The following is a 16,036-nucleotide window of genomic DNA, read 5'->3' as shown; positions in this document are numbered from 1 at the left end:
CCTCCACCCACATTATTACATCATTCATACATACTTCAACAAAGTTTGATTTCAATCCCTGAACCCAGATTCAAAATAATAAATAACTCAGAAGAGTACCATCCCAAGTGGTGGGAAAAGTTATCAAAGATATCTGTCCCCAGTGACAGGAAAAGTTTAAGCCAATCTTTCAATTTAAATAATATTGTGGCGGCTCTGCGAAGCCTGCACTCCCCCAAGGCAATGGCACCCAACATACAGCAGTCCTGAGACACTTATTTCATTAGTACAAGTTTAGTTAGCCCATACATTATGTCTAGTGGGTAATTGGGACAAGATGCATTGCGTCGGGCTTTTAGTTACGTCTTCAATTCCCCTTTGCTGTTCTTTCATTCATTTTATTTCACACATGATCTTCACGCATGGCTGCAAGCCAGACCAGACAGGAACGCTCCAGCGATGGTCTCATTAGCAATATGCACGCCATTTCCCCGTTTGAACTGTGCGCCATTCACAAATGGACGACTCACCATGACGCCATAACGCTCACCATAATCGCAACGCCTCATAAAAATCCCCACAGAAACCTACGCTCGACCTTCTCACCACAACCACTTCAGTCTCTTCACCACAACCACCTTAATGCTCCAATGTCCTTACCACATATACCACAGCGATTTCCCCACCTCAGTACAACCACCGTTAGCTCTCTGGACGCTCACCACCATCCTTCGAGATGCCGGGGAACAGAGGTGCCTGCGAGTCGGCACACGCAACTCAAAGCGCAAATATGCGCTGGGACTCACTGTTAGTGAGTGACCTCAGTTACACCTCCCATTCAAGCACCATAGACTCCCCAGTTTTCTTCCCTCCTCCCCCCTTCAAAGCAATTGGGTTGCTGAGGTCCGTCAACCGCATCAGGTACCAAGAGGTCGCCAACTCAACTGCTTCTCCTCTTTCTGAGCTCTCCAGCTTCCTCAGGTGTGTGTCTGTGGGCACTTGTTTGAATAAGTTCAGATTGCAGAAGTTTAGATCGGTTAAGCTCGCACTGTCTTTTGTGAATTATAACTATTTTCTATTGCCGCACCCAGGAATCTTTGCTTTCGCCTGCTTCACATATTGTAATAAAACCTTCTGTTGTGCCACATGACCTTTCCTCACCCTCACTTGAAATAAATTGCTCATGTTATAAATGAACCCAGCCTGGCACCTGTTTCATCTTTTCCTTCTTTGGTCCAACATGGTCCACACATTAGTTCAGGCAGGAAGTTTTGCCCAACCGAAGTTGCTTTTGTTCACCTACGCACACTAACTGTGTATTAATTGTTAATAAACTTAAAATAAAAAAAATAAATTAAACTTCAATCAAGCAAATGGAAGTTTAAAAAAAGATGAAACTATAACAAAATTGACATAGATCATCCATACACTCCGGTTGTTTCGACGGTGATTGGTTCGAATAAATAAGTTTGGCTGAGGCTGGCGTATTGATTGCATTTCAGAACTTCCGCATCGGTGCCAGTCGCTCCGGCTTTTGAAGTTGTATTGTAAATGTGTGATTTGGCGAAAGTGTCGACACAAGTGCAATCCCAGGTTAGACTTTTCCCATTCTTGTATGGGGCAATGTTCAAGCCATTCTGGCAGGTGTTCTCACCAAGGTCTACACCAAGGGGTTCTGAGACAGATGGTATCCCTGCCCCATAAAGGGCATGTTTGACCACATCATTCATGGTCGAACGTCTAAAAGATTGACTGGCACTGAAACGGCATGACAGACAATGGTGTCCAAGTGTATCCATCATTCTGCCGCATCAACATTTATGCCGTTCAGAGACTGATGCTGCAACTCATAGTGCAACCACAACACATAAAGACACAGGGTCAAGAAACAGAAAGGCCAAAAGATGGGCTCTGGTGACATGATCTGCACTGTTCAACAGGCTGACAAAAGCCACTCTTGCTGCTTCAACGTCCCATGAATTTTAGCTAAGCCGGGCCAGGCCTCCGGGTTGGCAAACATCAATATGGGCTGAACTTCATGACAACACCACCGCTGTCAACAACCCCGTTCATGCCAAACCGCTAACACGGGACAGAAAGGAATCGACTGGGGGGTGGAGAGGGGGAAGGGGAGGGAATGCCAGCAATGAGGAGATGAAGCCAGGGAGAGCAATATCAATAACCCACATTAAACCCAGACCTCCCTGCTTAACTGGGAGCGTAGCTTGCATCCAAGCACAATCGTTGAAAGCATCATTGGAGATTTTACTTACTTTCGCAAACGGTGCGGTCAAAAGCTCCTACCTGTGCACCATTCAGTTAGGAGGGAGACACACGCAAGATATACAGGAGCTTGGGCAGGGCAAAACAATTTTTGAACAGCACAAATGCTGTACTAGGTGGTGGATAGACGTCTCCCACCACACACCTGAATTTAGGTCGTGACTCTCGGATAAGTCTGAAAGGCACGGGCCCCTTTTCAGGACCATGAATCGCCAATACTTTGACGGCGTGGGGTAGGGTTAATTGCCTAATTTCAATATACCTAAGTACCACGTCGTCCAACTACCGGGGAAAACCACACCCCCGGCAGACTCTGTCCGGACCGAGTCGCAGATACCGACTCGGATCCGGCGTAACCAAGCAGAGTTACCAGAGCCGCGCCGGTCAAAATGAACAATCCACGGCACGAACGGCCCTACCAATTCGCAACACGCACCATGCTAGGCCAATGGAGGAAAGCACAGAAAACAAGCTGGTACATTTAACACGGGGGGTTTATTTTACAATAATAATCGGGGAGGGGAAGCACAACAAAGAGCAGAGTTATCACTAATAAAATGCAATGTACAATGAAAAGAAAACACTTAAACAGCTCTACTTAACAGACTTTAAAAAAAAATCTTTAAATCTTTAAAAAAAAACATCGAAAGTTCAACGTAAGCCAGCGTTTTACATACATTTTAATACGTTGCCATCGCTGGCTAAAACGTCAAGGTGTGACCGGGCCTTTAGCAGAGCGTTCCCATGTGCACTCAGAGTGCAACCACCATTTTTATACAAACTTAATCCAGTGTATCAAATACAGAGCACCCTGTAAATTGGCAAAGTAGTTTTTGATTTTATAAAGTTTTCATCCAGGCAATATTGTAATACTAAACTGCGAGGATTTGTAAAACTCTTCCACCAAGAGCGGTGTTACACAGAGGAATTTGGAAACCACCGATACCACCAACTCCATGATTTTTTTTTTTTTTCTTTTAATGCCTAAACCCCCCTCCCACCCTCCCAAGAGGACAAACTCCAAATTTCAACTCATTACATCCAGTGGTTTAAGTGTGCACACAATATCAAAAACACACACCTGCAACTCACACTTCTCACCCCCCCCCCCGCACACACCTGTAACTCACCCCCTTCCTTTGCACACACACCTGCAACTCACACCCTTCCCCACATAACCTGCAACTCACACCCTCCCCCCCCCCACACCTGCAACTCACCCCCTTCCTTTGCACACACACCTGCAGCTCACACCCTTCCCCCGCCCCCACACACACCTGCAGCTCACACCCTTCCCCCGCCCCCACACACACCTGCAACTCACAACCTTCCTCCCCCCACACACCCACACCTGCAACTCACAACCTCCCCACCCCACACCAGCAACTCACACCCTTCCCCCACCACACCTGCAAACACCCTCCCCACCCCCACACACCTGCAACTCACACCCTCCCCCCCACCCCCACACACAAACACCCACCCTCCCCCCCACCCCCACACACACTCTCCCCCCACACACACACTCTCCCCCCCACACACACACTCTCCCCCCACACACACACACTCTCCCCCCCACACACACACACTCTCCCCCCCCCCACACACACACACTCTCCCCCCCACACACACACACTCTCCCCCCCACACACACACACTCTCCCCCCCCACACACAAACACTCTCCCCCCACACACAAACACAAACACCCTCCCCCCACACACACCAGCAACTCACACCCTCCCCACCCCCACACACAAACTCACACCCTCCCCCAGGACCAGATTTATTTGCTTGTGGAACCTTGGCCAAACCTTATCAGTGCACCCCCCCCCCCCAAATTTTTTTTTTTTTTAATATATACATATATCATAATATTGTTATGTAAAAAAAAAGAATTACAACATAATGTAACACATCAATAATTAATTTATAATCAAATTAGTTCCATATCAAGTACATCAAAGTAAATCAAAGTAAATCAAGTTCCATATCAAGTACATCTTACACATAGGAATAATGGAAAAATACAATGAAACTGAAGCATAATAAATTGTAAAATAAAAAGCATAATAAAAAGCATACAATGAAACCGATCAGAGAACCCACAAATCCCCGGTGGGCCCCCAGTTACTGGTGGGCCTAGGCCAATGGTCTATTGGAAAATCCGGCCCTGCCCCCCCCCAACCTCTCTTCACATCCTCCCCCCCACCACACCCTCCCCTCCTCACACCCTCCCCCTCATACCACCACCCCCGATGATGTATAAACAGTACATCACTGAGAGTGTGAATCGGATATAAAATGACCAGGTTCCCAATTTTAAAAGTACAACATAAGTACAAAAGTACAATCACCGTGATTTAATTATTTAATAATATTTAATGATATCGAACACAAGATAAACTACAACACCCGACTCCGGGACCAACACTCGACACGAATGAAGCGCGAAATATCCATTAAATTTTCCCGAGTTCCGTACAAACAATTCTTCAACACAAACTGTGGCGAATCGACGCAGAGACGGTTGAACTCGTCCAGAAATGAAGGCAAACACGAAGAAACCATCAACAACTCACCCGATTGCCGCCGCCATCGTTTGAAATCCATCAAAACCACGTGAACAAACAACGCCAGACCGCAATCGATCAAACATCAATTGGCGCTTCGTCAAATAACAAATTGCAACTACGTGTTGACGTCATCACGTTGGTTTATTTTCATTGGTTGGATTGTGTTTCCACCTCGCTCGAGATTTTCATTGTGACGTTTACGTTTATTTCCCCCTTTATACGTTTTGTATTCGTGATCCTCGATTGAAGTTGTGAGTCTGTATGGCGATTTCCTGGCCGTCGTGTTGTTGCGGTGCGGCTTCACCTTCGCTCCAGCGATGTCCTCAATGTCCTCCAGCGACCGCGAGAAACAGGACAACCGAATAAACTACCTGAACACAAGACAACCAGCTTCACGACGTGTTAACGTGAACTGAATGGTGCAACCGTACAACATACCATGACAGTCACTTCGAGTAATAAACTAATTCCTGAGGACGACAACAGGGAGACTCTCGGTGTTGTCAATTATCATGACAGTAAATAATTCCAGCAATCTGTGTGTGTGCGTCTGTGTGTGTGTGTGTGTCTGTGTGTGTGTGTGTGTCTGTGTCTGTGTGTGCGTGTCTGTGTGTGCGTGTCTGTGTGCGCGTGTCTGTGTGCGCGTGTCTGTGTGCGCGTGTCTGTGTGTGTGTGTGTGTGTCTGTGTGTGTGTGTCTGTGTGTGCGTGTCTGTGTGTGCGTGTCTGTGTGTGCGTGTCTGTGTGTGCGTGTCTGTGTGTGCGTGTCTGTGTGTGTGTGTGTGTGTGTGTGTGGGTATGTGTGTCTGTGTCTGTGTCTGTGTCTGTGTGTGTCTCCTTCATAACTACAAAACCATGAAACCTATCAGCCTGAAACTTGGCATGCATAACCAAGGGAACTCCAAGGGGAGTACAAGACTGAAAAATGGGTGTTTGGGGTCATTGAAACTCCCCTTTTGTCGATAATTGACGGTCTTATTTAATTTCATCCTTCATCAAGTGCATCGTTGGCGACTTAATCTTGATGGGGACTTTAGGCACAACCTGGATGACCTCACTGGGTTCTGAAGCACCATATTTTTTTCCTTGCTCAACCATGCCTTGACTTGGAACAGGCTGCAAGGATGTTATTGAATGCCTGTTCATCATAGGTATGAATCGCTGGGTACACTGCAGTGCTTATATACACCTGGAGATGCCAGCATTCGTAGCTTTATTTCATTTCTGCACATGATATAACCTCGAGAATCTCGTAAAGTAAGCCAAATTACACAATTTAAACTCCGGCATTAAACTTAGCAGCAGTTTTGACTGCTAAAAGTGTTCATTTGTCCAATTTGGATATATTTGATATTCCAGGCACCTCCAGGAGGTGTGTGTTTCATATGACGATTTGGTGATTGCTAATCGCTTGCCAAGTGAGCCATTCCTTATCAACCATTTCATTGAAGTGCTTAAGCCACTTAGCAGCCTGGTGTTGGCTTAGTGGTTGGGGTGGTGGCTTGGGATCCCAGGGTCCTGAGTTCAAGCCCCATTGGCCGCTTGAATTAATACACACCAGGAGGTTGACTCAGCCTGTCATCTTTCCAAAGTCGGCAAAATGAGTACCTGTGTAATGGTAAGGGGGCACTGCATCAGTGGCATAGCTGCGTCCCAACCAATGATGCAGCCAGCAGCCAGCAGCCACAGGGATAGAGATAGAGATAGAGATAGAGATAGAGATAGAGATAGAGATAGAGATAGAGATAGAGATAGAGATAGAGATAGAGATAGAGATAGAGATAGAGATAGAGATAGAGATAGAGATAGAGATAGAGATAGAGATAGAGATAGAGATAGAGATAGAGATAGAGAGATAGAGAGATAGAGAGATAGAGAGATAGAGAGATAGAGAGATAGAGAGATAGAGAGATAGAGAGATAGAGAGATAGAGAGATAGAGAGATAGAGAGATAGAGAGATAGAGAGATAGAGAGATAGAGAGATAGAGAGATAGAGAGATAGAGAGATAGAGAGATAGAGAGATAGAGAGATATAGAGATAGAGAGATAGAGAGATAGAGAGATAGAGATAGAGATAGAGAGATAGAGAGATAGAGAGATAGAGAGATAGAGAGATAGAGAGATAGAGAGATAGAGAGATAGAGAGATAGAGAGATAGAGAGATAGAGAGATAGAGAGATAGAGAGATAGAGAGATAGAGAGATAGAGAGATAGAGAGATAGAGAGATAGAGAGATAGAGAGATAGAGAGATAGAGAGATAGAGAGATAGAGAGATAGAGAGATAGAGAGATAGAGAGATAGAGAGATAGAGAGATAGAGAGATAGAGAGATAGAGAGATAGAGATAGAGATAGAGAGATAGAGAGATAGAGAGATAGAGAGATAGAGAGATAGAGAGATAGAGAGATAGAGAGATAGAGAGATAGAGAGATAGAGAGATAGAGAGATAGAGAGATAGAGAGATAGAGAGATAGAGAGATAGAGAGATAGAGAGATAGAGAGATAGAGAGATAGAGAGATAGAGAGATAGAGAGATAGAGAGATAGAGAGATAGAGAGATAGAGAGATAGAGAGATAGAGAGATAGAGAGATAGAGAGATAGAGAGATAGAGAGATAGAGAGATAGAGAGACAGGGATAGGGATAGGGATAGGGATAGGGATAGGGATAGGGATAGGGATAGGGATAGAGATAGAGATAGAGAGAGAGAGAGAGAGAGAGAGAGAGAGAGAGAGAGAGAGAGAGAGAGAGAGAGAGAGAGAGAGAGAGCCACTTAGCAACCGCTCTACAATATCCGCACCATCACAGAAAACAGTATATTAATCGACGTGAACAATGTTCAGGGGCCACTCACCTGCGATGGCCCCGCGTTGTTCTGCAGTCACTTCGGCATAGATAAATACAAAACAAACTCGAGGGGGAGCACTCGGTAGAGTGCAAAACCTCCGCCGCCAATACTGCTCGGTCACTCAAGTGAACCTGATATCCTATTCATTCAATTTGACGTCAACAGTGCTCACAAAGTTATAGTTTGCAACTTTCCCTTTTACTTTTAACTTTTAAATACTCAATTCATTCGTCATAACTAGATTCCTTGAGACAGAAATTGATTTTACGTGGGTATATCCACCTGAAAATTAAAACGGATGTTTGTGGCCATCAAATTTTTGATGGTAGTGGAAAATGGCTGCCACAGCCATCAGCGGCTGAATTTGAGATGGCCCAATATCTAAATCTGTTCATAATATGATAGGCTACTAGTGTGCCAAATTTGGTGCTTTCCTCACAAAATGCACAATTGTTATGCTATATTTAGCGAAGTTGCCCCACTATTTGTGAGTGCCTGAATGGTAGTTGGTAGTTAGTGGAACAGATATAAGAGATTCATCTATAACAGATATAAGATATTCATCTTATCTCATTCTCTATTTTATAAAGAAGTTCAGATTCTTTGTTCTTGAAAAATATTCTTTATGGATGACTGTAAATATGTCTTGTCACCTTTTTAGTATTCTTAGGTAGGGTGGGCCTCCACTACTGAAGGTTGCCCAGGGGCCACCACATGTCGAAATCCGGCACTGCAGTAAAGAACCGTCAATTGCACTTCGTTAATTTTTGCATAATGTCGGTGATAACTTGTCAACAACTCTCAAAGGACACGATGAGATCTTTAACATCCACCCAACTAAAGCTGACTAATGTCAGCAGATGGGACATCCACCCAACGTCCATCCGAGAAACACACATTGATGCATCGGCTACTGGCAAAACACCAGGATGGCAGTTTAAAACTGGGTTAAGATTCAAACCCAGACGACACAGTTCAAAGGCAAGTTGAATTTCTGGGCAAAAAACAAAAAACAACCCGATACAAAACAACCCTGATATCAGAGTTCAGTGAAACGAATCCACATAAACACCAATGTCAAAAGGAGTTTGACAGGTCACATGTGCAAGATAAGAGCTCCAGAATACTGGGTTACCAAATGGGATGAGTCATTGCAGAAGAAATTGCGTTCGATGAGAAAGGGCAGAGTATTTCTTGCACACTCCTGCAAAACAATATCACTGCACACCACATTAATGTGAATGACTTGTGAATGCAGCAATGTGAGCAACAACCGAGTCAGCCCGACATGCAAATGCTTCACTGTGAGATCATCATCATTTCGAGTCTCGTGAGGGTGTATACGGAGACGTGGAGATGACCATTGTGAACATTTTATCAAACAAAGCAAATAATCACACCTGGTCATGTTGGAAAGTGAGCAGATGGACGAGCAGGGCAGCAGAATGAAGGGTGTGGCTCAAAAGTGCATGAGCAGCAGCATCGTGTTGGCAGGTTGCTTGTGGAAGGCAGGGCGGTCTTGTTGGAGAGAGAAAGAGCTTGTGCTCAATTCATGAGGAAACGCCGACTCCAGTGGAATCTTTCTGGCAAAGTCTTGTCCCGGCCAACCTCTATATACATGGCATGCGTTCCTGTCCATATATGGTTTGTGCCTTTTCACCTATTTTCTCTCTCAACTGCAATTTATTTCACCCAGAACACCTAAGCATTGTCCATCATATAGGATTCATATGAATCTGCAACAGGTTATAGGAACATTTCTTGACCGTGTAACTACAAAGTGTGGAAGTTGCTTGTAAAAGTTGTGGAAGTTCACTAAACCTCTCTTGTATTGTTGGTTTTAAAATGCAATGAGCCTCAACACGTAAACCTTCCCTCGTCTTGCCTCATCCCTCCCTCCTTCCCCTTGCATTGCACTTACTTGCAGTGTGGGTGGAGGGATCCTTTGTTCCATCTCAGTTTAGTTTTGTGAAATGATCAACAGAATGGTGTGGAAGTCCAATCATTAATTCCATCTTGTGAAATGTGAGCATGGACATATATGATGATAGAAAGCTCTGTGGATCACATGACTATCGCAAAGCACTGGTGTTTCTGCATTGATCATGCTGAAACAAATATTTTTCATATTGAGATGTATTCTTTGTCCACAAATTATGTACTCATTTCTCTTTATTTGCTTGAAAATGCTTTTAAAGAAAATGGAAGCATGGAATCTGTTGTAAAGTATTGGATAAAATCACTCTGTTAGGGATGGTTTGTGTGCACTGAGATAAAGATTTAAATTGGCTATCAGGTCTATTACAATGGCAACCAGAGCTCATTGCATTTTCAAACAAGAACTACGTTGTCGATGGCACACCATCGCATATTCCCGCACGCACTGCTTTGTCCCATTAACGCTAGGTGAAATTTTATCTTGCAAAATGGATTGACTATTCTTTTCTATTTTATGTGCTTTATGACCAAAGACTTACTATGTTTACTAAAGCAGAAGTCATTGCAAGCATGTCAACATTTCATGAAACATTAACTTAACACTGCCCAGCAATATAGAACTGCATCAATTTAATCATTGGAATGAACTGTGTATAAAAATAATTATAATTATTCATAATCAATTAGATAAATACAGTAAAACCTGTGACTGTTTGTCACTCATGGGGGCCACATAAGTAAGTTATTTATAAAAGAATTTACCATATACAATGGCAAATACACTTTAAAACTAGAGGGGGAGCACTCGGTAGAGTGCAAAACCTCCGCCGCCAATACTGCTGGGTCACTTAAGTGAACCTGATATCCCATTCATTGTTGGTCAAAACGGATCAGACTCTACTGAACCACGATTGAATAAACTAAACTAGATCGACGCGCATGTAGAAATGCCAAAAAAAAATATATATATTTTTTTAAACTTGCAAAATTTGTTTTTTTTCTCTAACAATTTTTTTTGGGGGGGGGGGGTTGGAAATCACTTAAAACATGTAGAAATGCAAAAACAAAAATTCAAATATTTTTCAAATAAAATCGAAATTTTTTTGAAAAAAAAAGTTGCAAATTTTTTTTTTTTTTCTCTAACAAATTTTTTTTTTTTGGTTGGAAATCACTTAAAACATGTAGAAATGCAAAAACAAAAATTCAAATATTGTTCAAATAAAATCGAAATTTTTTTGAAAAAAAATTTGCAAAATTTTGTTTTTTTTTCTCTAACAAATTTATTTTTTGGGGGGTTGGAAATCACTTAAAACATGTAGAAATGCAAAAACAAAAATTCAAATATTTTTTTCAAAATGGCCACCATCGCGGCCATATTGGACTTTGGACCAAGTCCAAAATCTAATGGCATGATCCTTGGACCACACCTAATCCCCCCCACCAAGTTTCGTCAAAATCCTTCCAGGACTTTTTCCGTAATACTATTCACAAATAAACAAACAAACAGACAGGGGTGAAAACAGTAACCTCCGTCCATCTTCGATGGCGGAGGTTAAAAATCAGCCCCCATGACCCCAACCCCTCTGGCCCGGCCCCGAGGGGTCATATCAAAAATCCGACAGTGTTGTGCACTTCCCCATACATATATCTACAATGTCCCAAAGTTTCAAGTTCCTATCTCAAACAGTGTAGGAGGAGCTATTTTGACCCCCTATCCGTTAAGCACCCCCTACCCCCCCCCAAGCACCCTCTGATTATCATGTGTTTAAAAAAATATGTTGTTAAATGTATAACTCATGAATATGTTTGATTTAAAAAGCTAGACAATTTTTTTTTAATTGACCCCCATGACCCCAACCCCTCTGGCCCGGCCCCAAGGGGTCATATCAAAAATCCGAAAGTGTTGTGCACTTCCCCATAAATAAATCTACTATGTCCCAAAGTTTCAAGTTCCTATTTCAAACGGTGTAGGAGGAATTACAGGGTCAGACAGACGGACGTACGGACGGACGGACGGACATACGGACACAATCACAATATTCCCGCTTTTCTTCGAAAGCGCGGGAATAATAATAAGTTTGTGTACGTTATCAATTCATTCCTGTGCTTTAACAATGATGTGACATTGAGATGACTTAATTTTGTCCACTTGTCATTTGAGAGATTCTGTAGTTCTTGTATACACTCTTTAAATGGCATGTGTGTCTTCATTCTATGTATTTCTTTGACATTGTTGTTTCTTGTAATGATCTTCTTCCTATCAAAGCTTTGAAGAAATAATCCTTCCAGCGTCTTTGCTCTGCTAAGGGCAACATAGGCTTGACCGCTCTTGAATGTTCCCTCAAATGAAACAACTATATTGTCTTGGGAAAGACCCTGTACCTTGTGCATTGTTGTGGCAAATGCTACTTTGAGTGGAAATTGTTTCCGAGTAACTTGAATTGCACCCTTCTTGCTTAGAAGAAAACTGCTTGCCTCTTGATAAATGGTAACTGCACCTGGAACTTTGTTTGGAAACTTAAGTTGGTGCTGATGACCAACACTGGCATCATCAAACTTGACAAGCACTGCAAGTATGGCTTGGTCTTGGTCATTATTCTGGTGGACAAAATCTACAACTGTACCCTGGGCTCCATTGACTAACCGGTCCATTACATCAATGTTCTTTATCAGCATAACTCTTGCATCCACTGCCAGTTCCAATGTATCTGCTAAACCACCTGTGTCTGTTGCACCAAATTTAAAGCTCTTGATTTGTGCTTGATGTGTGCCTGAATCCCTCTTTGAATCAACTGCATGTACTACCTTCTCACAATGCTATTCAAGCTTTTCCATTTCTTTGCATTGTATTCATTCACAAGATCATTTGTTGTATAGACATGGAGAGCATCATTTGGGTAGTCTTGGTCACATGATGATCGTATTCTGGACTTCAGCACATCATCATCTTCATCAGAAACATACTTCCCACCCAGAAGAATTCTGTTCAATAACAATGCAAATTCTTCATCCCCCTTCTGCCTCATCACTTCAGTCAGTTCCAATATACTGAAAGTCTTTCCATAAATGAAAAGGGTTTAAGCACTGGTAACCATCCTGGGGTGTTGAATAAATAGAAGATTGCTTGACAGGACTGAGCTGGTAAAAAATCTCCAACAGCTACATCACAACTGGGATCACATCACATCACAAAACTCCTTTTACCTGATTCAGTCTCTTGTATATCCAGTTGAAAAATTGTCGACCAACCATGGAAATTTCATCTATCACGACAATAGTAAGATTTTCCAGAGATTGTCGCAAACATGAAAGTTTTTCCTGACTGACTGAAGGATCCTCATCCATATTTCCTTGAACAGGTAGGCACAATGCATGATGTATGGTCATTCCATCAATGTTGGCATCAGCTATGCCAGTAGGAGCGATCAGAAGAACTGTAGGTTTGTCTGCAGACTCATGTATTGGTTTTAGTTCTCTCTCTGCCATGTTGACAACAGCTCTAATCAAGTGACTCTTCCCTGTTGCAGCTCCTCCTGTTAGGTGTATATGGAAAGGTGACACAGGAGAAGATTTCTAGGTTGCATGTACTTTATCTCGACACCAAGTCAGTATGTAATCAAACAAACTCCATTGTCCAGTATTGAGTGATTTCACAAGATCTAAGTAGTGTTCTGTGGACAATTGCTTGTTGGCATATTCAACTGTAAACATTTCATCAGTGGTAGTATTCCTGCCTAATTCTGGGAGAATGCTCAAACTCCCAATGTATTCATCGGCTTCCTCATCCTCAGATGGGCTTCTTCTCTTCTTTTTCGTCATATTGTTGCTGTTTCTGTCCAGCTGCAAGTTGGTCCCACATATCTTCTGGAAGATTTCCAATATTTTGCAATGCCATGTCCAATTCCTCAGAATTGCTTTCAAACACTGACTGGTTTTATTTGACAATCTCTATAACAGTCTCCAAAAACTCCTGATAAGTCTCTTTACTTCCCTTTAAATCTTCATTTTCCTTGCGCTACGGATAGTACAACATTAGAAGTGCATGATGGTATCGATCAGGAGATTTTTACAGAAGAAAATCGTGGTGATCGCAAGACAGCTCCCGTCTTCCTTTTCCTCATAGTTCCAAGGTTGTTCTTAAGGTGTATTTCTGTCCCAGAGGTATTATCAACATCTTCATCTTCCTCAACATCATCCTCATAACCAACTTGTGCATCTTTTGTAGGTCCTTCCTTATGTCTGTATATTGTAGCAGTCAGCCAGGCACATAGCCTCCAAACTGTATGGTCTCGCAGCGTATCGATGAATTATATGCATTTCAAAAATGTCCTCAGAATCTTCTGGCAGTAACTGCAGTCTTTGCATTGGTTTAAGCATCCTTGTTCTCATGTGAAAGTCCTGTGTTTACAAAATTGACTATGCGGCTGCACCTCTTCATTGGAATAGAATTAAGTCGATAACTGGCTTCTTGTGCACTTAGTTCTCGGTGAGTGAAAAAGACGTTGCCAAGCTTTTTCAACTGATGGCATATAGAATCATCTTTCTGACATTCCTTCGAAGCCAATTTTAGAAGCTCTCCCATTTGTCTTTCTCCTTTGCTAACAGAAGACAAAATATACATTGCACAGGCATAAGCATTTGTTACGTACTGCACATCTAAGTTTGCAGACCAAATCTTTAGGAGATCAGCATTGTAGTTATTTATAGTTGTTTCCCAGGGATGACATTGTAAAATAATGGTGGGATTGCTTGTTGAGTGCTGTAAGGCTTTCATATATTGCGGTTCTGTCATTTTAACATGTGCTAGAATGTCATCTAAAGATCTGTTCCAGTCATGCAGAACAGCATCCTGTACCAATTTCAGGAAATGCGCATTATCTTCCCTCCTTTTCCCGAACAAAGCAGGATCAATGTTTTCAGTATCTGGTGGTTGTGCTATTATTGTATTGTCTGTTGGTGGTTTTGGAAAATGGAATCGGCATGCCTGAGTGTTTGTTTTGCATGTACCCGAATAACTGTGTCGTTGAAGTGTTGTAACAAGGTTATATAACTGGATCTTCCTCCTGTATAGGTAATTTTGCTGTAATGTATCTGTCAATAAACTGGCAAACATCTGTCAGAGTCCTTCCCAATTTTTGGTGCTCTGTAAATCCAGAACAGACAATGTATATGTGGACTTCCTCTCTGTTGAAATTCTGTTCTTATGAAGTAATCTGTAAGTTTCCCCAAAGGTTGAGCAGTTATACTGAGTTGTGTTATTAGTTATTGAGTTGTGGAGTGCCTTCAAGACCACCGTCCTTGATGTTGCCGGTGGATGCCTTGGAGCTCACCGCAGGGCAAAGAAGAATTTTGTCTCTCAAGGGACACTGGATACCATTGACCAGAGTCGCAGGGCCAGGCTGAATGGCAGAGCTGAGCTGTTCAGGGAGCTGAGGCATAAAACTGTACGTGTACTGAGGGTGGACAAGGAGGCCTATGTGCGAGGAATCTGTGAGGGGGTAGAGCATCACCTGTGGACAGGTGATTCTCGTCCCGCTTACAGGGGAATTCGCGCATTACGTTCATCCAAGCCCATCCCTCGAAGCACTACAGTTCGAGCAGAGAGTGGTAGGCTCTTGACAGAGGAGTCTGAAGTGAAGGCCCGCTGGGCCGGTTACTTTGAGCGGTTGTACCAGGCTGATCCCCCAACTGTCGAGTTGGACGTCAAGGGTGTTACAATCCCTGTTGCTGACCCTCGAATCAACTGTGGTCCACCTACGCTTGTGGAAACACGGGCTGCGGTGAACCAGTTGAAACGGGGCAAAGCTCCAGGGATCTGTGGCATCCATGCCGAACTTCTCAAGGCTGGTGGAAATGCTGCACTCATGTCGTTGCATGCAGTTTTGTGCTCTGCCTGGAACACAGGCATCATCCCAACTGACTGGAAGAGGGGCCTTGTTGTCCCTCTCTGGAAAGGGAAGGGTGATCGCCAAGACTGCAACAACTACCGAGGGGTGACGCTGCTCTCAGTGCCGGGCAAGGTCGTTGCTCGGATAATTCTCGATAGGGTTCGCCACCATCTGCTTGAGCACCAGCGTCCAGAGCAGTCAGGCTTTACACCAAAGAGGTCAACGATTGACCGTATCCTTGCACTTCGTGTCCTCACCGAACGCAGACGAGAGTTTCGGCAGGGGCTGCTTGCAGCCTATGTTGATCTCTGTAAAGCGTTCGATTCAGTGAATCGGGATGTCCTCTGGAGGATTCTTGGTCTTCATGGGGTGCCACCAAAACTGATCGATCTGATGTCTGAACTCTACTCTGGTACTGAGAGTGCTGTGAAGTGTGGTGGTACCATCTCTGACTTATTTCCAGTTGTTACTGGAGTTCGTCAGGGATGTGTACTTGCCCCCACACTTTTCAGCACTTGTATGGACTG

General features: G+C 43.3%; 2 protein-coding genes across 4 annotated transcripts in view; both read right to left on the bottom strand.

Moving 5' to 3' along the window:
- The window catches only part of LOC147034165 (uncharacterized), a 32,281-nt gene extending 23,092 nt beyond the window's left edge, over window positions 1–9,189 (bottom strand). Inside the window, exons 1-4 of one of the 3 annotated variants that reach the window (XM_085877641.1) lie at window positions 9,084–9,189; window positions 8,819–8,903; window positions 8,337–8,413; window positions 6,444–6,525 (exon numbers count right to left, since the gene is read on the bottom strand). In XM_085877641.1, coding sequence (XP_085733767.1) covers window positions 6,444–6,525; window positions 8,337–8,413; window positions 8,819–8,903; window positions 9,084–9,091 — 252 coding nt within the window. In that variant the 5' untranslated portion in view covers window positions 9,092–9,189. Of the gene's footprint in view, window positions 1–6,443; window positions 6,526–8,336; window positions 8,414–8,818 lie in introns of all 3 variants that reach the window. The other 2 variants (XM_085877626.1, XM_085877633.1) reach the window with 2 other exon arrangements.
- LOC147034164 (uncharacterized) overlaps window positions 1–16,036 on the bottom strand; it is a 266,468-nt gene that overhangs the window by 140,500 nt on the left and 109,932 nt on the right. The gene's annotated exons all lie outside the window — the stretch shown is intronic.

This window comes from Eptatretus burgeri, chromosome 1 (genome assembly GCF_056783735.1).
Source record: "Eptatretus burgeri isolate ZD-2024b chromosome 1, Ebu_testis_v1, whole genome shotgun sequence".
NCBI classification, from domain to species: Eukaryota; Metazoa; Chordata; class Myxini; order Myxiniformes; family Myxinidae; genus Eptatretus; species Eptatretus burgeri.
The sequence above is the reverse complement of the archived record's forward strand: the minus strand, read 5'-3'. Positions and strand labels throughout refer to the sequence as shown.